The sequence below is a fragment of the Manacus candei genome, unplaced genomic scaffold (genome assembly GCF_025592945.1).
Source record: "Manacus candei isolate 608988 ecotype Guabito, Panama unplaced genomic scaffold, ASM2559294v1 h1tg000069l, whole genome shotgun sequence".
Classification (NCBI taxonomy): Eukaryota; Metazoa; Chordata; class Aves; order Passeriformes; family Pipridae; genus Manacus; species Manacus candei.
In genome coordinates this window covers 3,733,012-3,757,774 of record NW_026138117.1, presented here as the reverse complement: position 1 = coordinate 3,757,774, position 24,763 = coordinate 3,733,012, and the positions used below count along the sequence as shown (strand labels likewise).

General features: G+C 39.4%; 3 protein-coding genes across 8 annotated transcripts; 2 read left to right on the top strand and 1 right to left on the bottom strand.

The window, feature by feature from the left end:
• The first annotated feature begins 16 nt into the window (after positions 1-16).
• On the top strand, positions 17-13,195 carry MITD1 (microtubule interacting and trafficking domain containing 1). 6 transcript variants are annotated; one of them, XR_007907617.1, is made up of 9 exons: positions 27-180; positions 374-475; positions 931-1,067; positions 1,150-1,236; positions 1,886-2,001; positions 2,333-2,393; positions 2,481-2,572; positions 4,639-4,945; positions 5,148-5,264. XR_007907617.1 is itself a non-coding variant. In XM_051806823.1 (9 exons), exons 1-9 carry the CDS (start codon positions 27-29, stop codon positions 13,169-13,171), a joined length of 900 nt encoding a protein of 299 aa, XP_051662783.1. In that variant the 3' UTR covers positions 13,172-13,195. The 6 variants fall into 6 exon arrangements, 5 of the variants coding, with proteins under 5 accessions (XP_051662786.1, XP_051662783.1, XP_051662782.1 ...); XM_051806823.1 differs by lacking the exon at positions 4,639-4,945 and adding an exon at positions 13,130-13,195 and having other exon boundaries at positions 5,148-5,256; XM_051806826.1 differs by lacking the exon at positions 4,639-4,945 and having other exon boundaries at positions 17-134; positions 5,148-6,727.
• On the bottom strand, positions 6,842-8,620 carry LIPT1 (lipoyltransferase 1). Its single transcript, XM_051806821.1, has 2 exons — positions 8,514-8,620; positions 6,842-8,286 (listed from the first exon to the last, which is right to left on the bottom strand). The coding sequence occupies exon 2, from the start codon at positions 8,057-8,059 to the stop codon at positions 6,938-6,940; it is 1,122 nt and encodes a 373-aa protein (XP_051662781.1). The 5' UTR covers positions 8,060-8,286; positions 8,514-8,620; the 3' UTR covers positions 6,842-6,937.
• Positions 13,196-13,342: 147 nt separating the features above from the next.
• Positions 13,343-24,544, top strand: TSGA10 (testis specific 10). Its single transcript, XM_051806843.1, is given in 13 exon segments — positions 13,343-13,350; positions 13,718-13,793; positions 15,016-15,071; positions 15,295-15,463; positions 17,609-17,723; positions 18,104-18,123; positions 18,271-18,435; positions 20,078-20,172; positions 20,174-20,226; positions 20,229-20,281; positions 22,441-22,643; positions 22,969-23,065; positions 24,488-24,544. Coding segments are annotated over 13 exon segments (1,167 nt in total).
• The last annotated feature ends 219 nt before the right edge of the window (positions 24,545-24,763 follow it).

Sequence of the window (24,763 nt, the reverse complement as noted above, 5' to 3'; positions counted from 1 at the left end):
CCCGGTAGTCGTCCCGGTCCTGGTCCATGTCGCGGTCGGGGGGCGATGGCACCGCCGCGCTGGAGCGGGCCGGGGCAGAGACGGTGAAGCGGGCGGTGGAGCTGGACGTGGCATCCCGGTTCCAGGAGTCGCTGGTGTGTTACCAGGAGGGCATCGATCTCCTGCTGCAGGTGGTGAAAGGTACCGGGCGAGGGGGCTCCCCGGCCTCAGGGTCGGGGGCGGTTCCAGGAACACCCGAGCTGTGTCGGGCGCAGAGGGCCGTCGACACACGGGGAAGAAGAGAGGGACAGCTGGCGGTGTCTCCCCAGGAGAGCGGGGCCAGGAAGTGCTGGGGAGAGTTTTTTAATGGCCCCTGTGCTTTTATGGGTTACAGCCACGAAGGATGAGGCAAAAAAGCACCGCTACCGGCAGAAGATCTCCGAGTACATGACCAGAGCCGAAGACATTAAAAAACACATCGAGAAAGAGAAACAAGGTGTGTATAAAAATCTGAACGGAGAGTGCCAAGAGGATGGAGCCAGGCTCTTCTCAGTGGTGCCCAGCAATAGGACATGAGGCAATGGGCAGAAACCAATGCCCAGGAAGTTCCACCTGAATATGAGGAAGAACTTCTTTATTGTGTGAGTGACCAAGCACTGGAACAGGCTGTTCAGAGGGGTTGTGGAGTCTCTCTCGCTGGAGATAGTCAAGAACTGTCTGGACACAGTCCTGGACCATGTGCTCTGGGATGACCCTGCTTGAGCAGGGAAGCTGGACCAGATGACCCACTGCGGTCCCTTCCAACCCGACCCATTCTGTGATTCTGTGAGCTGTGATGTCCCCGTTCGCTTTTAAGTATCTGTTCTTATGCAAATGTTTGATGGGTGAGGTGTTTTAACATAGAAATTATGTCCTGACCGTTACTTAAACAGAGACCTGCTTTCTTTTCAGATGGCAAATACCATAAGCAAATCAGGATAGAGGAAAACGCAACGGGTTTTGGCTACGAAAAGCTTTTCCATGAGTACCTTACTGAGGTTGTTTCTGAGGTTTGGGTGGAGGACCCGTACATTAGGCACGTTCACCAGGCAAGTAGATACTTGGTGCAACTAATACAGATGTAGCTACTAGAGACATTCCAAGTTACTAAATTAAATAAAACTTTTACAGTTGTATAACTTTCTACGATTCTGTGAGATGCTAATTAAGGGGCCATGCAAAGTGAAAACAATCCATCTCCTCACTTCCTATGATGAGGTAAGTGTCTAGATTTTGGTTTCTACTGATGTGGCAGGTGATGCCACATGCAAAAAAAAAATAAAAATATAGACTTGTTCTTACTTACCAGAACTTGTTAGACTCAGTCTCTGATGATTTCAGCAGAAAACTCAGACTTAAGAGAAAAATAAAAATGTGATAGTTGAACATAAATAATTTTGTAAGTTCAGAGTTTTCTGATAACTCTAACAAATTCTTGGTAAGGAGAGTCTTAAATCGAAAAGATGTTTCTGTGAAAGTTTTGTTGTGGAAAATGTCATCAAAAGCAAAGCATCTATCGAGATATTGGGTTTTTTGCTCTTCCAACAGCTGTATTTAGTTGTCATTTTAGAGGCTTTAACGAGCTGTAATCTCTCAAACTAGCACTGCATTTATTTAAACTATTACTGCACTTATTTTTAATAGTAATTCATATCTCGTTGCAAAGGGCTGAGAGTAAGCTCCTCCTCCACATCCCTTAGCAAATGTACCTGTAATCTGTCTGCTCTTTATCCTGTCTTTGAAACTGCAAATCTACTTTGATTGTAAAAGTTTTTGTTGGTGAGTTTAGGAAGAGGTGACCAGAAGTGAATATATATTAAAATAACAAACAATCCAAACCCCACCACATTATTTTTATTTTTTACAGGGTAGTGGGAGGAGTCAGCAGATGAGTGGCTTGGAAGAAATACAACAGTCATTAAGGAATTATGGAGTAACACTGAATATTGAATTTTCGTCTTCAATACATGATCGAGAAATCAGGTGCGGGATATAAAAAATGAGCAAATTCCAGTTATTGGAAGTCAAACTATTTAACCCTAACTTTTGAGACAACTATTAATTACAGCTGTGGTTAACAAAGTAGAAGGCAGTGGTCCTCACTGGTTAAAATCAGCCTCCATAGTTTCATGTTGTCTAATTGTGAACATAATATCAGCTGTCTCTTTATGCTGTGTCTTCTGTGGTTGACACAGGTATCGGTGACACTAGGAAATAATTGTGATTGAAACAAGAAACTTGTGCATCATGTGGATGTAACTATTTTTTTTTTCAACATACTCATAGTGTTCAAATTTGTGAATTTTTACAACAGATTCAACAATGGATGGATGATTAAGATTGGAAGGGGTCTTGATTATTTTAAGAAACCACAGGTAAAAATGCTTTGACCTCTTTAATTAACTTAGAACGAGCTCTTCTACAGTATTTGCTCACCATGTCAATTCTATTAATTTCTGCAGGGTCGTTTCAGCATCGGATACTGTGACTTTGACTTGCGACCTTGTCATGAAACAACAGTGGATGTCTTTCACACTAAACACACAAAGAAAATGTAATCAGATATGACTGCTTTTAATAAGTGTTTTCATAAGCATAAAAATGTAAGAGTGGAAGATGTTGCTTGAGTCCAGCTGTCCACCCTCAGAAGCAACTTTTTCAAGTACTTAGTGCAGCATAGCTTTTATAATCTATAGGTTTAAGAATACTTGAGGCTTTTCAGTCTGAGAAAACAACTGTAAATTCCTTCACTGTACTTCTTCTGTGATCTTAATTAATACAATCCATGTCTAAATTTTATCTTGATTTTGTAACAGACCCTCAATATTGTCTTTCAAAGGCCTCTTTACTGTCATTTCTATTTTTACTACTGATTTTGTCTTGAGCCAATTTTGGGGTTTATATCTGTAATTGACCACCTCAGAAACATTGGAAGCTGGGCTGCCACATGTCCTCTTTTATAAGCAGTCTTATTTACTTCCTTTAATTCTTGTATTCTAGTCATGACTACTATTCTAGTGGGTTTTAGTAAATCTCATAATACCTTATTTCACAGACTTTACTAGTAACCCCAAATTTAACATTCCATTTTCCAAGCCTCTTGCCTACAAGAGTTTTAGTGTTCAGTATACAGTCATTTTAGGGTTGTCTTACATGTCTCTGCATGATGGATTTTGGACTAGGAAGGCTGCAAACAGCTGTATTCTCTTCCCTGTCACTCCTATATGTTCTTTTATTCCATGATGTATGGTCATATACCTGATTTCCATCCTTTGCATTAGGTGTGGAAAGGATGTATGATCTTCTCCCAGTCTTATTCTCTGACTTTAAAGTCCAATGACTGGCTACTCATGCCAGTCTCAACTGCATTTTTCCCTACTACTATGGTAGTCCCCTAAAAAAACCAAAATTTATTTTAAGTTCTTCCAAAAGTTGGATACCCTGAATAGCTCAGTTCGTCAGAGCATGGTGTTAATAACACATTGTGGGTTCAATCCCTGTACAGGCCATTCACTTAAGAGCTGGATTTGATGATCCTTGTGGGTCATAGTATTCTGTGATTCTAAGGAATATGCTATTTGGAGTAAAGACAAAGGCTTTCCTTGTCATTCCTTCATCCTTTGGAAACCAGAAGGTATTACCTGAGCTGCTGCTTCTTTTTCTTCTTAAACAAGAGTTCTTTCTTAGCAAGAATTCACCAAAGTCATGTATTCTGACATGAAAAACAGGCAGTGGCCTCTTTTGCAGGTCCCATCAAAATCTTTTTAGCCTCAGGACTGATAGGTGCCTTATGCTTTCTGCTCCTGTAATACAGTAGGCCTCTGTATTCTAGTAGCATGTTTATAGGTGTATTCTATTATACTGTTCTTTCCTTAATGTGCTTTATTATTTTATTTTCTATCATCTAATGCTGCTATTCTTTCCCTCTTGCCTATAACAACAAATCTATTCCACAGAAATCAAGAAGAAATGGAGCTGGTCTTTACCTTATTTTCTGGGTCACAATTTGCCAGTGATTTGCCTTCTTTATCCTTTCTCATAGTAATGTCTCAGCTTTGGAGTGTTACATCAGCAAAATGAGTAATATATGTGCCACAAAGCTGTGTGCTACTAGTTGTTCCCCCAGACATTCCATAGAAGCTCCTGGTCTTGCTGCTGTGATACTAGTTTTCTAGTCACTGTTGTGAATTTTATTCACTTGTGTATAATATATGCCTATTTTTAATGGGAATAAAAAATATTTTTTATTATTTGTAGTTTTAGTCATCTGTTTGACTTCTTCGCTGCCTAGAGTAATTCAAGGAAGCTGGGTAATGCCTCATGGATCCAGCTGTGTTTGGGAGAAGGCTCACTGTAAATACAGTAAGCTGCCCAAATGGGAAGCTTTGTGTCTTTTAACCCAGTTCAGCAATTTTAAACATACAGAGGCAAAATAAGGAGCTTTTTCTTCTAATTCAACTATAATTCACTAGCTAAGACTACAGCTTTCCTTGCAGATCCCATGGATATGCAGTATCTGTACACATGTACAAGTAAGCCTTTAGTGACGTACCACTTGGTGCTGCACTGCAATTTTTACTTATAAGCCCTTTATCGCTGAACAGTTCCTTGTGCTGTCAGTAGGAACACCATGTGTGAAGAGCAGTGGGCATCAAGGAATGGAAAAAACCCAACAAACTACCAGAGAAATCTGAGAGTACAGTTCTGCAATAAGACTCCAAGCCATATTCTTCTGTATTGCTGCTCACACTGATGCAGTCAGATCATCACCTGGATTGTGCAGCCAGAACTGTCCCCCCCGGCATCATCTGTGGAGATGAACTTAAGCCACTTTCCCTGCTGGGCTTGGCCGAGTGTCACTCAGCCCTAGCACCAGTCCCAGCTGATGGCTGGATTCACCCCCATTGACTGCACTCCTTAACTAAAGGTAGGTCACTTCTGCCCTGTAATTTCCTCCTCATGAGAGCTGATCAACCAGTCATCTTTTAAAGGTGTCAGTGGGGAAGTAACATAGTAACACCTTATAGGCCTTTGCAGGCATCACTTCTTAACTATTTGCAGCTGTCTCATCTGGGCAGCATTATTTAATTAACTGCTGCTGTTCTGACCTGATCAAAATTGCATTCCAGTTATTCCGTGACAGAATGCGCTGCTATGACTTGGATTCCCATGTTCTGCATGGCCTGGCAGGACTGCAGACTGATCCCTGCTGAAACCCCCCTGGTACCACTCAGAAAGGTAAGGGACAGTTTGAAATCCTTACTGGAGCTTCAGCTGAGGGTTTTCTGTATGGACAACAAGGACACTGGAAATCAGTCTGTCCTTACAGACCTACTTGTAAGTCTTCTAAGTCTTTGTCCAATAGTTATGCTAACTTTTCATCCAACTTTCCCTTCATGCCACAGGCTCAGAAATGTGATTAGGCCAGGCCCAAGAACATAAACATCATTGCTCCTTTACTTTCTTGAGGCCAGACTGATCCTTATTTATCTTGACCTATTAATAGCAAGATTGTTTGTTGCCTAATTGATACTGGCATTTCTCAATCCACTTTATATCCACCTCTGTTTTTCCTGCAGTTTCCTTATATACAGAAGTAGTAAATGGTATTGGTACTTCAGGGCAACACATAAGTCATCTAGTAAGAAGCTCTTTGTAACTGTCTGTCTCATTTCTGGATACCATGGTTTCATTTAAAGTCCTACCAGCCTGGTTAACCTTCTGGGAAAAGACTTAGGTAAATTGAGTTGTGCTTATATATTGTGCTGAATGGAATTTACCTTGATGTGCTCACACCTTGACAGGGTGAATTTATGGCTTTTTTGCTTGATGAACCTCCCACTTCAAATTTAACTAACTCTACTATTCAAGAGCAGTTTGGTGAAGAAAGAGTTGTGTAATATAAAGGTACATAAACTCTGTGACTGCCTCATTTGGAGACTTCAGATCAATGGAGTCTGTCACTGCTGCACTGGGTTCTCTCCTAAAACTGTAGTAATAAAGTGCTTCTGTTCTGACCTAATCAAAATTGCATTTTGCTTATTCACAACAACAGTGAAATATATCTTGAGCCTTTCTCTCATAATTTTACTTTATATTGAACTATTATTTAACATTAAAATTGTCATTTTCAGTTCACTATTGTCTCTTACTAGAAAATTTTCTCCTAGGTTGTAACATAAGGCAACCTGTTTCTCCCAGATCTGTACTTGCAACTGTATCTCCTAAAGTTTAGCTTAGATACCAGTTCCCAAGGCAGCAGGGACTCCCAGCTTCCTGCCAGGCAGTGTAGGAACAAAGGAGGCACAGCTCTCCTGCCCTCATCACACAACCCCCCACACTGAATTTCCTAATCCTTTGCCTCCTCTTGCACATGCATGGACAAAAAAGCCCTAATCCAGGGTGGAACTGTCAAAGTGATTCATTACACAGCAGTGAGTTCAGCATACATATCATGCTTGTACAGTGGAGGCACAGCGGCACCAGCATTCTGCAAGAAAGGACTTTCAACCAGGGGACATCCGTCTCCACACAGTTCAGGGGCTGAGACACAGCCTTTGGACTACAATCCCCAAGGAACAGGGTGCAGGCTGGGGCATCCAGTGCAGCAGCAAAGCACCAGTTTTCACCTACCCCATCCCATCTCTGCCAGCCATTTGTACCTCCTCTCCTACAGGGCCAATTTGGGATGCCCGCACCATTTCTGATTTAAGCAGCAATGATTTCTTGTCAGCAGTGGCTTACATCCTACAGTTTGGGAACATCGGGTGCAGGCAGTGTGAAATTTAATTGTAATATTAAACAAAAGCACAAGACTGAACAGTTTGACTAGTAAGAGGAAAAATTCAGCTTTAATTTTGTTTTTAATACATTAAATAAAAAAGCAGCAGAAGTTTAACTTACATTTTCAAAATGCAAGTCACATTAGCATTATCATATTCTCACATAGTAGATTCCACCTGCTGTGCAACTCATCGTCTTGTGGACACACTCTTAGCAATGTTGTCACTAGTGTTGTAGTTTCATTTGGGCAAAACTTACTGCCAGTAAGGCTCTTGACCAGTTTGCTGTACAGTGCTGGTGGCAGCCACTGCTCCGGCAGATCGATGTTACAGACTTCAATCCTTCCATGCTTTACATCCATATTTACTTTAATGTCAAGAACAGAATCTTTATAGGCCATGTTAAGACAAGTGCTAATGCTGAACTTTGGTGTCTTTCCGTACACCCACTCCCAGGTTTGTAGTTCTTTAGTTTTATTATTAATTCCAGGAAGCAGAGTCTCATCAGCTGGGTTTATTAAGGTGATATGATGATCTATTTGGTGTTGTGTAGCATATTCCTTAGCAATGGCATCCAGGAGCATCTCAGAAGTTAAACTAGGATCCTCTTCGAAGAGATTTTTCACCGAGGCAGGCACACTAGGAGTGGCATTGCTCTTTAACCCTTTATAAGGACTTTTTAGCACAGAAGATAAAACAAACTTATCTGCATTACAGAGTAAAGTACAGTGGTGATAAGCACTTGTCCCTCCCAGCTTTGCAGCAGTACCTGAGATTTTGTAGTGCCTATCTAGCAAGATGTCATATCTGTCAGTGACATGTATGTCTAACTGGGGGCGCAAGGCTTTCAGTGCCTTAACAACCAGTTTCAGGTTTTCCATTCGCTCGTATTTTTTTCTGGTTGTGAAGAAAGTCAAATTGACATTACCGAGGTCATGGTAAACTGTCCCTCCTCCACTTCTTCTCCTGGCTAGTTTTATATTTTTTTGCCTCAACAGCCTGAGGTTGCATTCCTGCCAGGGATTCTGATGTCTCCCTATTACCACAGCAGGGGAATTTCTCCAAAGGAAAAGGACCTGTCGCTTCTCTAAATCCATGTGGTCGTGGATCCAGTCTTCCACAGCTAGATTTTGGTAAACGTCATTAGAAACAGACTGGATAATGAGGGCTCCACTAGCTGTGCTCCTGAAGCCAGCTTTTGGAGTCCTGAGGACGCAGGACAGCCGAAAGCAGTTCTTTAACGATGGCTGGAATACCATGTTTTTAATAATTGGACAGTGGATGGAAGGAATATCCACTCTGCTAAAGCTGGATGCGGCAGAAATGAAATGCTAGAGGCAGGCATGACGCAGTCATGCTCTTCCCACGGCAGCATGCCAGTTCCAAGGCATGGTACTCCTCCGGGTGATCCCGCTCAAGCCCTGTCGGGAGCTTCCCGAAAACATCCGGGGGTGTCAGAGTAGCTGCTCCTCGCAGTCCCTGGTGCCTAAAAGACCAAAGGAAGAGACGGAATGTGTATTTTCCCCTCACTCAACAGAGCCTTCCTAATGCGGTTTTACTTCGCGTAGTCTAGCTTTGTTAGGGTTTTTTTGGCTTTTTTCCCCCCGGGGTTCCTGGCGCGGTGTCCCCTCGGCCCCGGCGGCTGCTCCGAGCCGCCGCGCCCCTCGCCCGCCGCCGCCCCCGCGTCCCGCCGGCCACCCCTGCGCTACTCACGGCGGGAGCGCAGCCCCTGCTCCCGCGGGCTCCTTGGAGCCGGCGGCGTCCTTGGAGCCGGTGGCCTCCGGAGCGCCTTCCGCTTCCCGGGTGAGAGGTGCTGGGGGCGGGCGCTGCCCCGCCGTGGAGCTGGAGAAGGGATGGGGGCGGAGAGCAGTGAGCGGGATCGTGCCGCTCGGGGATTGCTGATGTCCTGCCTGTCGCAGCGCAGCCATGGCACTGTGCAGCGGGAGGGAGCTGGGAAAAAGCGGGAATGATCGGGTCACAGAATCACTGAATGGGAAAGGTTGGAAGGGACCACACTGGGTCACCTGGACCAACCTCCCTGCTCAAGGCAGGGTCATCCTAGAGCACGTGGCACAGGATTGTGCCCAGACGGGTCTGAATATCTGAGCGAGGGAGACTCCACAACCTCTCCGGGCAATCTGTTTCAGTGCACAGTCACCCATACAGTAAAGAAATTCTTCCCCATATTCAGGCGGAATTTTCTGTGCATCAGTTTCTGCCTGTTGCCTCTTGTCCTATTGCTGGGCACCACTGAGAAGAGCCTGGCTCCATCCTCTTGGCACCCTCCCTTCAGATACTTACAGGCATTGTCAGTAATACTTACAGGGTCATGCCAACAAGAGGCCAATGCACAACGGATAAAATGGATGATTCTTCTTGCCAGGCCCAGCTGCACAATTTCTCTCCACAGGTTGTTGTGGATGCTAGCAGCTTTCACGGGTTCACAAGGAGGCTGAAGGAGTTAATACAAATGTACAGAGGCTTGTGACATAGGCAGAAACTCTCCGTGGGATTTAGGAAGATATGGAAACTAAATGTTGATAGTGTAATTCATTAACAAGCTGGAAGTGATCAAAAACTAAGTAACTGTAGATGTATTTCACGCAGCAAATTGTCTCCAGATTTGCATTGGTTTAAGCCATTCTTAAAGTCTACCAGACCTTAACTGTCAAGAGCTCTTGTCTGTACTTAAGCATACACTGTGGGACAATGTTCAATGCTAGCTGAACTTTTTTAGCTGCAGTAGTATCCCTATGGGCAAATATGTGTTGTATATCTCTTTCTGGTGTATGTGTATTTATAAAGGATACATTGCATGCTTTTGTCTTCCTCTCTGCCTTAATATAGGAGTACCAAGACATGAAGGAACTGTAGAGAGAAAAGTTTATACAGTGGGTTGTGAGAATTCACATAGGCTATCCCTCTTGAACAGGTAGTTAGGGCTAAGTAATTTTTCTTTTTTCTAGTTTTAGGAATAGATGACTTTCAAAGAAATGCCAAATTGATATTCAGGTGAAACAGTGAGATTACTTGAGGAAGCAGTTTGGCTTTGGGTGTGTAACTGGGTGCTCCTGTATTTGCTTTTCCAGTAAAGAAAACTGTTTATGATGTGGCCTGAATTGCCTTAACCTTCTAGTTGAACTAACAGTATCATAACAACTATATTCCCTGAAAGGTGAAGGAGAAAATAAGGTGGATAAGGATGAAAGACTTCCAAGATTAAAGACATAAGTTTGGGGTTATTTCCTACTGAAGTACTGATTAATTAAGAGCATGACAGTCCTTACCAAACACTTAAAAGGGCTGTGTGGGTGTAGTAGGGCAAATAAAAAGTAAGAAACCATCACCACATGTGTGCTGGTGGTGATTAGTGGGAGAAACAGACTCTAAAAGAATCTTGATGTAATGTGTGTCCCAGCACTTGGAACATTGTATTGTCATATTAAAAAAAAAAGTTGTGAATTATTTTAAGTGATTTGCAATAGACATAACTTCTTGCTAAATTAGACTGGTGATAACTTTTCACTGGGGTGAGCTATTCAGTAATGCACAGGGCAAAAGGCATGTGTACTTCTGAATATTGGAAAATCAACTTTGGAAGTAGTTGGCAAAATGCAGAAGTGAACCCGTGCACTGTGACACTGGTCCGAAGTAGGGAAATGCATCTTGTGAGACTTGTGATGTTACAAAAAACCAAACAAAATGTGGGACCATTTGTTTCCATTTTGGCAATTGATTCTTGGAAATTTGCAATGTGTCATTTTGCCACAGGGTGACACTAAAAACCTACTTTGAGCTGTTACACTACGTGTTTTTCTAGTTAAAAAATGTTTCCATAGTTAGAAGCACAATGTGCTAAAAAAAAGTAAAGTGTGCAGAATACTAGGTGGAAGTGTAAAAACATCAAGGGTCTGTTTCTGATATGCTGAAGGGTACAATACACATGAACAATAAATGCCTTTCCTGAAAAGTGGCTATTGTGGAAGACAAACCCAGCAAGATAATTGTAAATATTCTGACAATAAGCAAAAAATATGAATTTCGAAATGCACACCATGATTTATTTATTTATTTCTTCTGGATTGGACTTTTAAATACATTTTTTATGTCTCAACTACTAGTGTATAAATCACATCTGCAAAATACAGCAATTGTTATTTTTGCTTTTGAAAACAATCCTGTGTATTAATTTCATTTCTTCTTTGATCAAGAATGTGTTGTTTGGTATACAAAAAGCACAGTAACTGCTGTGCACAACATTAACCCACATAAACATATAAGAGAGAACTCACCATATGTCTCTTAGAGGATACCTTAGACATACCAGAGCAAAACTAATTAAAAATGTCTAATTTCACACCTAAAATGAACTTTCATAAAGAATAATTTTTTATTCTTCATAATAAAATTCTTATTATTCTTCATAATTAAAGTTATGAAAACCTGAAATGCTCTTTTTGCATCTCTTTTGGAGATAAACATGATAATGCAGAGTCTCTGATGGTCTCCACCATACCAAAATCCAAAAGAAAGACTTACAATAAATCCAGAATGCGGTGAGGAAAAGAAAGAGACTTGTTTCTCTTGCTCTTTTTCTGGAAGTTAAAATCTTCCAATTTCTTCTCTTTGGGTGGGGATTGTATTTCTGAGGTGTTACTCACACCTAATATCTGAAAAGGTGAGCTCTATTCGTGAGTGCTTTATAGTGGTTGCTTGCCAAAAACCCCCATCATTCACCTGACACTGTCTGCAGAATATAAAACCTGTTCTAGTGGCTAACAGGGAAGAGAGTGAGTTTCATTGGATTTCTCAGCTTGACTTTGGGACGACCTAAAGCAACCTCTTTCAAAGACTCTTTATATCCACGCCCGACAGAAGCAGGCAGTAGGAGTCAGAGGACTCACATGGTCCCCTTACCCTTTTCACATCACTTTCTTCAAAGGTACCAATCTTCCTGTCCCTGTCTGTGCTATTCCAAGAAGAGATATGCAGCTAGAGGTACTGTAAATAAGAACTGCTATCTTGGACATAAGAAGATGTAAGAGGTAGTCTCTCTCATATGATTTTGTTGACGGAATAAAGAAAAGCACAATTAGCCTTGTAATACCATGACATTTTAACTTTACAATGTCTGCAAACCAGTTAATATGTCAATCCTGGCATTAAAAATCAGGAATGAGTTCAGACTGGTGTTTTATCATATGTGTGAAGCTAATGCTTGACACTGTCAAGAAACAAGTGTGATGTTAAGGGTGATATTTATTCTGGAAGATACAACTGGCACATAATTTTACAAATACATATGCAGATTAGATGGGTTTTGGATAGAAGATAAGATTTAACTAAAAGAAGGCTATTTTCACAAGATTAAATCAGTCTTATCTAACACTTGTTTTGTTCTTGTCAAGCCAGAGAGATTGTATTGCAGTTGCTGGAGTTTTCATCTGTAAACGTGTCTCCTTGGATATTAGTTTCTGAAAGAGATGAACCTAATTAGAGCAGAGGTGTTCAGCTGAGCTGCCTGAGCTCACAGTCAGTCCCAGTTGATCAGCTGTGGCAGTTTCAGAATACCCATCTCTCTCCTGGGGCTGGATTAACGAGACTTGGCTGCTTGGCTTTGTCTCTGAAGTCTTCTGACCTGTAAGCATTGCTTGTGCTGCCTTTCCCTGCCTTCCTCTGAGGCTTTCACATTAATCACGGATGAGGCCTATGCCACATGTGTGCAGATGGGAGGTTTGTGTTAAAGGTGCTCTAAAACCGAAGAATTCCACTCAAACCAACAATGGGAGGTGGTATTGCCCAAGAATGCCAATTTATTATGCCCACCCACCTCCCTGTTTCCATCTCCAAATAGCCATTAAGAATTGAAGTATTATTTGAGGAAGTCATCTTTTTATCTGTCAAGGTGTGGAGAAAATGTTGTGTCACTTAAGGAGAAGCTTAGCTCAACTCCCTCCCCCAACGAAAAAGCCATTCAAAAAGGTATAGCAGCAACTGCTCACTCAGTATTTGTTTGTACTTAAAACCAAAAAGAAATATGAACACCTTTTCTTGACTTTAGTAATGTTTATTGAGGAACTGTGCTCTAAGTCATAAACTTGATACTGAAAGTTGAATTTTCATAGATAAGAGTTATTCAAAAACCTCCCAAGATGAAACCAAGTAGAGAAATAATTAAAATTTCTTTAAAGGGAGTGTTTATAAATATTTATATAAGAATTAATGGGGAAAATGCTTTTACTGATAACTTTGTACAAGATTTTACAATGCATTTTTTTTTTAATAATTTTTAGGATTTTTTCTAACCTCTGATTTTGTTTTGCCTCTAGAATTTCAGTCAGATACACCTGTGGGGAAAACGAGGATTATGATAATCTTTGAAAGCAAGATTTAAGAGCATAAAAGTGCAGAGACTGCATGCCTGCTGCACACAGCTGTTTAGGTAAGCTGTTATGCTGGTACTGTACCAGAAGTTGGTATGTTCATCACAGCTGCTTGGCTTCTGTCCCATAGAACCCCCGGCTCAAGGAAAACACAGAGTTATGGATGGGTCAGAAGGAACCTTAAGGGCCATTTAGTTCCAACCCCTGGCCATGGGCAGGGACACCTTCCACTAGATCAGGTTGCTCAGAGCTCCATCCAACCTGGTCTTGAACAGTTCCAGGGATGGGGAGTCCACAGCCTCTCTGGGGAACCTGTTCCAGTGTTTCACCACCCTCACAGTCAAGAATTTCTTTCTAATATCTAATCTAAACCTGCTCTCCTTCAGTTTTAGGTCATTCCCCCTTGTCCTATCACTACATGCACTTGTGAAAAGTCCCTCCCCATTTCTCTTGTTGGCCACCTTTAGGTACTGGAAGGTGCTGTAAGGTCTCCCCAGATTCTTCTCTTCTCCAGGCTGAACAACCCCAACTCTCTCAGCCTGACTTCATAGGAGAGGTGCTCCATCCCTGTGATCATCTTCGTGGCCCTCCTTGGGGCTTGTTCCAACAGGTCAGTGTCTTTCTTGAGTTGGGGGTCTCAGAGCTGGATGCAGTGCTCCAGGTGGGGTCTCATGAGGGTAGAGTGGAGGGGGAGCATCACCTCCTTCAAACTGCTGGTCACGCTGCTTTTGATGCAGCCCAGGATGTGGTTGGCTTTCTGGTCTGACAGCACACATTGCGGGGTCAGGTTTAGCTTCCCATCCTCAAACGCCCCCAAATCCCCCAAGTCCTTCTCCCCAGGGCTGCTCTTGATCCTTTCTTCACTCAGTCTGTGTCCATATCACCAATGAAGATGTTCAACATCACCAGTCCCAACACCGATCACTGAAGAACACCACTGGTCTCCACTTGGATGCTGAGTGACAACACTTTGAGTCCAGCCATCCAACCCATTCCTTATCCACCAAATGGTCCATCTGTCAAATCCACATCTCTCCAGATTAGAGACAGGGATGTTGTGTGGGACAGTGTCAAATGCTTTGCACAAGTCTGGCTAGATGACATCAGTTGCGCTTCCCTCATCCACCACTGCTGTAACCCCTATGTAGAAGGCCACCAAATTTGTCAGGCACGATTTGTCCTTAGGGAAGGACATGTTGGCTGTCACCAGTCACTTCCTTGTTTTCCATGTGCTTTAGCATAGTTTCCAGGAGGATCTGCTCCATGATCTTGCCAAGGTACCGAAGTGAGACTGTCTGGCCTGCAGTTCCCTGGGTCTTCCTTGTTTCCCTTTTTAAAAATGGGGAATTTATGCTTTCTTTTTTCCATTCAGTGGGAACTTCACCAGATTGCTGCAACTTCTCAAATATGACAGATAGTGGCTTAGCCACTTCATCCACCAGTTCCCTCAAGAATGTGTCAGCCCTGGGTCCATATAACCCTTACATTCTCAATACTGTGAGAATGTAAGGGTTATATGGACAACTTTTCTTTCAGGGGGCAGAGTTGGAATCAGGATTTCTAACAGCCCTTCACAACCATCCAGACCAGCCAGGGCTTTCACTCAGATATCATTTGTTCTTTTGTTTCCCAAATTAAAAAAAAGAAAAGAATTTCCAAATCTAAATAGTACATGATGAAGCTTGGAAAATCACAATCCATTTTGCATTAAATAGTTAAAATAATCAGCTAGTTGAATAAAAAGAGATATAAATAATATTGCTCAATTTTTTTCTTCCATTTATACTGAGGAGTGGTGAGAGGTTTATTTTAATTCTGTATTTCTTTTCCAGGAAAAAATAATTTCAGATTTCAAGATTCTGATTTCTGAGTTGGAGCATTACACAAAGTAAGAAATGTCAACATTATTATCAAATTGTGATTAATTTATAGCATTAAATAAAAAAATGAATCATAGGATGTACTAATGTAGAAATTTCTTTTACTCAAATTAATATCAAAATGTTACAGCTTTCTTTCCTGACTTGAAAACTTAACCACTGGAAAAGCTGTCATTTGTATTTGATTGGGCAGTAGTGTCATACCTGAAGAATTTTTTATTTGCTGCATAGGACATCTGCTGAAGTGCTCTCCATCTGTGAGGAGGATATCACCAGTTTGCATCAACAGCTATAAGAAACCAACAAAGAACTCACACAGACCAACAAGAACAGAGTATCATTAGCTCAGGAGAATGACAGGTTACAGGAGCATCTCTCTAATATTAAGCAAGAAATTCAGGTATGTTTGTACCAAGAACCCTTGACTAAAAAGAAAAAATGATGCCTTTTTCAAGTAGCACAGGAAATTGGTGGGTCCTCATTTGAAGTAAATCTGCAAACTAGCTTTAAGATTGTGTTTCAAACTCTGATTTTTCCTTTATTTCTCAGCTCACTTGTATGAAGAGAACCAGCTATTCTTATGTAATGGTTTAGATATTTATCTTGAGGAACAGCTAATTAATGTTTTTTTCCGATCCTAAAGTAAAAACAATGTGCCAGCTGTAACTATCACTTGTATGGAAAAGTACTGTAAAGGAAGCAGTGAGTGTTCCTTATACTGTGCTGTGACCGCTCTAGAGTACTTAAAAGCTTGTTACTTTCACCTGCTAATAATGTAACACATTACACATTTTAACAAGGTTCTAAATGTCATTAATAGCATTTTATTGATGTATGTTTCCTTAAAAGTGGCTTTTGGATAAAAGATAATGGAAATAGTTGGTTGTAATACAACCTTACATTGTCTACTGTGTTAATTATCTCTGTGCAGTTCCTAGTGGAAGCAATTAAAATATTTAAAGTGCCATCTCATGCACACATAATACTCCTGCACCAACATTTTCCAAGCAGCTAGAAATTAAGCTCAATACCTGTAGTAGTTCGTCCCTATGTAATGTTCTTGTTTTCTTCTTTTTCTTCAGCTTCTTGCCTTCATTTAGGTTTTCTGATACTTGATCTTTCTTCTCTGCACTTAGTCTACTGCTCACCTGGTTTTCTCTTCCTCTAGAAGTGCTATTTAGTTTGAAAGGAGCAAATTAACTGCACCTGATCCTAAGTATATAAAAGCTTTAAGTCATTAAGGTTCCCTTTTAAGTGAAGAAAATTCCTCCAGGAGATTCATCCCATTCCAGTTTTTAAAGTAATTAATATTACCTGCCTCTCTCCCTTCACTGAAGAGGCAGTGTAGCTAATGACTTTAGATTGGTGCCTAATTCTTTGCTGCAAAAATTAGGTGAGACAACTTGCCTTCTAAATAACTTCTCTCAAACATCCTACCTGTTTCACTTTGGTGCCCTCCCTGAGTATCCAAGAAAAGGCAAGGTTTGAAGCAGCTTTAACCACCAAAGATTCTCCAGGGAATCACTGTGCTTCACCTTCTCTCAGAAGCACAGTTGATACTGATGATGCCTCCTGTTGCTCCTAGCTGCTTTTGAAAACTTCATGGTTTTCTTTGCAATGGCTGGATGCTTGTAGAAAAAGTTAGAAACAAAAATCTGTCTTACACAATCAAGTGCTTTTAAAAGGCTTGCCTCTATAATGTGTATTGGCTCCTCTAGATTATTCCATTAATTGAGGTGTTACTCCATGTATTTAAAGTAGCATTCTCGTTTCTACATCTGAGCTTAACTGGAAAAGTTGACAGATTTTCAGAGCACCTTTCTCAGCACCTCACAGCCCTTCTGCAACAGGAACAGGAGTTTCTTCATGTCCTTCTACACACCACATCACCCCCACGCACACACTTGCCCCCAGTTCTTGTAGATGAATGTTTTCCTAGTAATTTTATATGAAAGAAAAAGTTTCTGAACAGTGCAGTTCAAGACAGCCTTTCTGCATTTTTTAATTCGTTCTGTTCTCTTTCTCAAGCAATAGTTGCCAGAAATTCTCTGTGTGTCCTTCTAATACTTCTGGCTTTGTTTTTCCTGATTAGGAGATAAGCACTTAATTAATTAAGATATAAGCAATTAATAAATAATTAGACCACTTAATTAAAATTTTTATCTGTCTTCTCTTTAAAATGTGGGCTTTTAAAAGACTAGAATGTTTAAAAAAAGGGAGCTATCTGAGCTCTGCTTCTTAAATTGTTTTATGACAATTTGGCTGCTAAATAAACCATCTGTATTTTTCTTCTTAAATGCTTCATTTCTTTATAGACATTTTTCTTCTTAGGAAGATTTAGCATTATTTGTAAGTCAAAGAAACAAATTACTTTTGACAAGTGAAAAATTTGGTGTATAGAAGTACAAATAATTTAGATTTTATATAGCCTTTTAAAAAACAGTTAATAAAGCCATGGACCTTAGGTACACACTATTTTTCTGTGTTTTTTTGTAAAGGTATAAGCAGTATGCTCTAACCTCATGAAAAGAAACTTTCTTCATAGGTACTACATAAAAAACTAGCAAAGTACCAAAACAAGCTTGATTATATGAAGTTGAAGGCCCAGGATTCAAACACAGATACTGTCAGGCTGAAGAATGTACTGAAGTCTAAGATGAGTATATAAATTAAAACTGTTAGTAAAAGCTGTTGTTTTTTAACTAAAAATAAAATTTTAATGATATCTCCATGGAAAAATTTGCTTCCTAGCCAAAACTTATTTGCATTCTATTAATTTGGTTTTATTAGCTTGGACACATTTTCATGGCTATTTTTGCAGTACACAATCAATGCAATATATTTCATTGTGCTTCTATATATATACACTCACATGTCTGTGTGTTTATTAAATTTATAAATTTAGACAGTGAGTAATACAGAGGCTTTGAACTCTGGGATTAAAGTAAAAAAAATTATTATTGTGCTACATTGCTATACCTTGTATTTCTAACATTAACCTAGACATTTTTAACAGATGTCTTTTGTTCATAAAATGTAGTCTTCTTGAACAAAACTCTGGTTCTTAAAAAGTGTCTCAATGTTTTGGCCAAGAGGCTAAATTTTCAGTGGAAATAGAATATCCAATACCATACCTGTAGATCTATAGCTATCCCTATTTTGTGGAGCTTACTGTAAATTATTAAATAAACAAGCTTTATGTGTTAGGAGAGAGAAAACTGTGAGCTCTTGGAGAATTACCACAAGGCCTGTGAACAAAGAGAAAGTTGGGAAGCAAAATGCCATCAAGCAGAAGCAGGCTTTTCCTCTGTTAGACTGGCTCTGATCAGGTTGAAAGAGAAAATAGAGTCCCTTGGAATACAGATGGAGCAAGTGAGTTGAAACCTTTCTTTCCATAGTTCAGCCTTGAAATGGTCTGGTAGTATTTTTAAGTTGTGTTTAATGCAAATTCTTATGTTTTAGAGAGATTTGCTGCCATGAACTGTATGGATTTTAACTTTATATAATAATATGATTAGATCTTCACTAGTCACACTTGGGAAAAGAGATCTTGGAAAATAATAGCAAATTTCAAGGAAAACAAAAAGTAAAATGCTCTTATATTTGGAATCACTGAAGGCATAAAGTCACACACAATTCCACAGCATACCTGAAATGTATCTAGTGCTTTGTCACCTATTTTGTTCCTGTCCCTTCTCTTCTTGCTTCCAGCTTTTCAACCTTCTTTTAGGTGTCCCAAAGAGCCTCTTCCCACTTGAAAAGAAGAACTGAAGAACTTACAGAAATTCCCAGCATGGCTTTGGAAATACTCTGCAAACATATACACGTGGTTTGGGGTTTTCCCAGTTTTAGTTACAGGTCACCTGTCCTTCATAAATATCATATAAGCTACCGAGGGCTACTTAAGCACATTAGATACTCAAGAGAACCAAACTGTTGCTGTCAGAAAGTGGATGAGAATGTAACAATAACAGAAGAGCAACACCACAGGAAGATTGTGTGGCAGATTTTGACTTTTCTTTTAAAAAATAATAAAAAAGGCACATGGTCCTAGTTTGTCCAGAAAGCCTCAAACCAGAAGATATTTCATCCTTCTAATTCCACCCCATACACCTGCTATTAAATACAGGAGTAAACAGGCCTCTTCATGAAAACTGTGTCAACAAATTGGATCAGAATTCCAGATGTCATATTCAGTTTCATAGCAGCTACTTGCAAGGCACACATACAAAGCACAGAGGTTTTTGTTCAAAAATCTTAATGTGTTCAGCAGTTCTCTGTGTTCCTTGTGCTTTCCTTAGGTAAGACAGAGCTAGAGTTAATGTGATATGTTCCTCATACAATCATCTCTTGGGATGTAATTTTTAATAAAGTCTTCAAGAAAATCACAGTGCTTTACCTTTCACTTTGCTCTACTAATCTCCCAGATCCATTCTGCCACCCACTGAAAATTAAGAAGTTAAAAGTGACTGACCAGGAATACAAGTATCACTAGGCAAAGTACAGGCATTTTTCAAAGAGGAAAATCCTAGGTTGAGTTAATTTTAAGCTCATGAAATTCTTAATGCTTTTAGTCAACTTGTGGACTCCTCTTTAATGTGACTTTGTCATCTCATAGTCATGCCTCAGTTTACAGGTGACAGCAGTATAAATATGACTGACAGAATCTCAGCATTTACAGATCATCTACATTCAAAACCACATTTTATTGCTAACATAAGAGGATCTCATTTGAAAATGAAATGCGACCCATGGCAGAATTTTCAACCTTTTTAGCTCTGCAGAAGGAGTAGAATTCTAGGAGTAGAGTTTAAAATGTCAGTAGCTAATTTTGCTGTCAGTAGCAAGAACTCTTCTAGTTTTTACATACAGGAGTTATTTAAAGAAATAACTTTATGGTTTATTCTAGAATAAATTACTGCTGCCTCTTGAAATTCACACAGAGATATTTTGTAGGATTTTTGTAAATTTTTTTGCAGTAGCATTTTGATTATCTGATATTGCTTTACTGTAGCATTTGCCAACAGAAGCAGCATACAAGTCTCATATTTCTGTGTTAAGCAAGTCTCTTCTGAAAATGGATAGAGAGCTTCAAAATATACATTGGGAGAGTCCCTATACTTGCAAATCTCACATCTATACAAAAACTTTGCATTAAATTAGATGGAGTCAACTATTAAATTAGCATTTAACTTCCACAGCAGAAAAAGTAGAAAGGGTATGTGAAATATATTAGAAAAACAAGTTTATGTTAACTTATGTTATACTTAAGGGATCTACATATACTTTGGTATATGATCGATTTTTCAATTTTTTAATGTTTAATTTGGCATTTCTTAGGGGTTTAGTCCTCAAAGTTTATGTGCTGTATACTCTTTGAAAAGGACACTGCTTTGCAAGGCTTGACTATGAATACTCAAAAGTCAGGGCTTAAAATTACTGGTTGTTTTCATGAAAGATATCTTGCATTTTACATCTAGTCAATAAGTGAGCAGAATAGCTGGAGTTGTTTATTAGCAGTGAAACTTGACATGGACTTTAAAATGACTGACTGTTTTATGAAGTATTAATATCTTTAATATTTTCTTAATTTCCCTTGAAATTTTTGTTGACCTTGATTTTTACAAAAACTACAAAATTAATATTTGATAGATAAATTTTTAAAACCTAAGCTTGGATAAACTTTGAAAAATTGTTCATAGATACCTAGATTATTTAGATATTTTCAGTACGATTCTGTCACTGACCTGTCCATCCTCTGCTCCAGCTGAGATAATTTCTTGTTCTTTACAGGCTTCCAGCATTCTCTTTAAACCTTTATGCCTTTTGCATCCATCATGGGTAAAGCTGCTGTTAGACAGTTGGTTATGTGTTCTAGCCACATGAGTGTGATGTCTTTTGTATGCTTGTGGAATCCTCTGTGATTGTTTTGATAGGGAAGAGTTCCAGCATATGACATTTATCTGAAACTTTTATGAGATCTAATATGATTAAGCCTCCCTGGATCCTTTTGTGAGATTGTCTGTGGAGGGGATTGCTGGGACTGTGGAGAACAGCAACAGTTTTGGGAAAGAAAAATGCAGAAATGCAGTTGGAGAGCTGGAGAAAAGTCTGCAGTTGGGGAATTTTCATGAATTTTTCCATATCTTTCAACCAGTAATCTTTCATCAGCCATGTGTAACCTTCAGATAGGGCTCTTATTTTACATAGTATTCCAGTGCAGAATCTGTATTACTAGATTGCAGCATATGTATATCCAGAAGCGGAAACTAAACCTGAAGTTTTCAGTGTTCTTTTGTTCTGAAATACAAATGTAGAATATCAAAACTGTTTCTCTGCAAAGGAACTAGATTTTTGAGTGACAGTTCATAGAAAATGGGATCTTTCAGAATGAAGAAACCTTTCAGTTCAGTTTGGTAAGAGAAAAAAATTGAGCTTTGCTTTGGTAATTGAAAAGTGCTTTTTTCTTTTTTTTTTCTTTCCCCCCTCCCTGTTGGCCTATGATCTGAGTTCTCCCAGTATCTTCCTTCTTTGAACACAAAAATTATTATCCTCTGAAAATTCTGAGGAACGTGCTGGAGAGGTGGGTGTTTGTTAAGATGTCGCAGTTCACAGATTTCCCGTGACCTTTGGCTGAGCATTATTGTGTGTAATGTAAACTAGGCTTGCGTAAAATACAGATAAAAGTGTTTGCAGCACCCCAAACAGACTCAGTTAGACAGACTAAAATGCATACATGCAAAGACGAAGGGAAAATAGCAACTAGCTTACTTATGCTATTTTTTTGTATGTAGCTATGTCTCGGCTATGTCCATCTTTCCCTTGGCAGAGAAATATACTGTATTTTATGGGTATTCTTTTATAGATTTCCCCAAGATATGTAGATACTTAATATCTTGGTTTGTATTTTATTCATTTTCCTTCCCCCCTCAGTTTTCTCTTGATGCTTCTTTAAGCAAATTACGTGCCTTCTCACTCTGCTGATGATGCTGATTGTGGTTTGTTTTATCAGGTGTTATTTCCTGCATGCAAATAGTTAATCAATAGTTTCTTGCCTCAACGAAATGTGAAACTTACCTCCTGTTCTTTAATGATTCTGTCTACAGAATCCATTGATACATATATTTCATAGCATTTTGTCATTTCTATCAAGTACACTTATATTCAGATATATACATTGAATGAATTTATAAATCCGACAGGATTTTAACTAGGAAAATATAGCACTAATCATCCATCTGGGAGTGAAAGCAAATTTTGTCATTGATCCCAGACTTCCTTTTTTATATTTATCTTTTTATTTTTTGTAAAGGTTACCCTGATAAAATGCCATTAAGCTTAATAGACACACATCTGAAACTTAAAATCTTTGTTTAGCTGCAGAGTAAGTGTGAGTCATCCCATTCTGAAACAGAGCTGCTGAGAAAACAAGTGGGAAATGAAAGAGCATCTATGAAAAACCTGGAATCTTTGCTTGTGTCCAATTGTGAGAAAGAATTTCAGTCACAGATAGCAAAGCAAGAGAAAGACTCTGAAATTCAGTTTCTCAAGGAACAGCTTGCTATAAAGAAAAATCATCTGTGAGTAAATGACTAGGATAGTATTGCAGATGTTCTCATTCTTTACAAGGGTATATAAAAAGAGATGGTTTTATATCTACCTGCATTTTCAAATGGCCAATGTACCTGGCTACCTTAATAGCAGAAGATACCAAAAACCTGCTTTTGATTCCTCAGCTATACTCTAATAGACTTTCCTGCATAGCATTATATTTTGCTCAAAAAAAATGTTCTTAATCTCAATTGCACGATATAGCTGCCCTTTTAATTTTGGATAATTGTATTTGGCTTGGAGGATTACAGTTGCTATCTAATTAAAGTGTACGGACTTCACAGTGCTGTGCAGTCGAGATTTTACTCACCTCAGAAATAGAGCAGCTGAGCTTGAGGCAGAACTGGATATCACCAAAAGACAGCTGGAGAGTGAATGCTTTGAAAGGCAAGTATATGTTTTTGTATTGTGATTCCTGCAGCTAATTGGGGTGAAATGCAATATAGTACTAAGACTTAGACTAATTAGTCAGATAAATGGCAAAGTTTGTGTTTGCTTTGCTGTATGTCTCCTTTGTGCTTGGAAACTATTCATGTCTCTAAATTTAGTCTGTTTAGCTGTTATACGTGCTGTCTAAATTAGTTGTATAGGTTCCCTGTATAGCCAACAGAATGAGACAGTGAGATCAACTACCCTCTGGAATAGCCTGAATTAGGATGGGATGGGTGATTTTCTTGAAGATGCTCATCTGTCTTCACTCATATGGATGCCTGTCTAGATCTATAGTGAAAGTCAAGGTGACTAGTCGTTTATACAAGAGCTTTATAGACTACTAGTTCTCTATACCCTCTGAAATGATTTTAGCCTGTACCAACCCCCATTCTCCCAGGTACTCCTTGAGGTGCTAGGGGTGGTCCCAAACGGCAATATGGCCAAATATTTTATATTAAATTTTTTAAGAAGATAGTCTAACAACATGTAGAAACTGTTTCATATGATTTGGCCACAGCACCAGAGAATGGTCCCTGTCCTGCTTCATGACTTAGTTTATCTACATAGTCTTTGTGTCTTAAATAGGTTTCTTATCTGTTAAACACAGAACTTCTCTATTTTATGGATGTATTGAGGATAAAATATTACAATGTCAGGTTTTATTTTGGGGTATGTAAATAGAGGGCTAAAAGAAGCAGAGTGATGTGATTATAGCACGGGTTTGAGAATCAGGTGTCTCAACTGTGGTAAATTACTTTGTTGATATTCTGTTCTCTCATAGGTAAGGACAAGGGTTTCAGAGGGGGCATCTTTATACCTGAAGTTAGGTCCTTTAAAGATGAATTTCTTAAATTTCTCAGTTTCAGTTTCAAATTGGATTCTCATTTACCCTGAACCAAGGGCAAAAACTACAAAATTTTTGTGTTAGATGTGGAAGTCAGTTTAAAAGGTGGCATAATTTGTGCTTCCCCAGCTGCATAGAATGAGCCAGACTGTATGCTAATAGAGGAGAACCTTTGTTTTAAAAGAACCTCCCTACTTCCCCTGTGTGAATGCATCCATCTCATGGTGTATGGGTATTCCCTGATAGGGACTGCAAGTGTTTCTTCTTGAAGTGTTCACTTGGCAGAAAGTTGCAATAGGCTCCACACTTAATCTCTTCTCCTAGTCAAGGATAATTCGTTACTCACATGGTTGCTTACAGTTGCAATATAATCACTTAGTTTACAGTTAGTTAGAAAAACAAATATTAGACTGAGCCTATGCTGAAACAAAGATCACCATTTTTCATTCTTGAAGAGAATTTATCTTCTACTTCTGGAGAATTACAAACATAATTATCTGAATTGCCTTGGAAAAAACAAATCTACGTTCCATTAAGCTGTCTGTAAGTCAGCTGCAAAAGCAGTGTGCAGAAATCTTACACAGCAAAGACTGAAATGTTCTCATCTGGGGCTGACATTAGATTTAGCCCTCTTTAAAAGACCAGAACTTTTTTCTTCTTTGGCCTTTTAAAAAAATCATAACAGTGGACCTTCAATGCCCTTGCAAAGATTACAAGAATTCTATTTCTTTTCTGTTTTCTCTCAGAAGGTCATGCAAGAAAAGGTATCTCTGTCTCTTGCTTACAGGAAAGGGAATTAAAAATCCAAGCTGG

What these genes read in the sequence shown, in the direction of transcription:
- MITD1 (XM_051806822.1), top strand. Translation starts at nt 27, where the DNA reads ATGTCGCGGTCGGGGGGCGATGGCACCGCCGCGCTGGAGCGGGCCGGG. An exon ending in CATCGAGAAAGAGAAACAAG is followed by an intron (nt 476 to 930) that starts GTGTGTATAAAA and finishes CTTTCTTTTCAG; the next exon opens with ATGGCAAATACCATAAGCAA. An exon ending in ATTATTTTAAGAAACCACAG is followed by an intron (nt 2,394 to 2,480) that starts GTAAAAATGCTT and finishes TAATTTCTGCAG; the next exon opens with GGTCGTTTCAGCATCGGATA.
- LIPT1 (XM_051806821.1), bottom strand. Translation starts at nt 8,059, where the DNA reads ATGGTATTCCAGCCATCGTTAAAGAACTGCTTTCGGCTGTCCTGCGTC.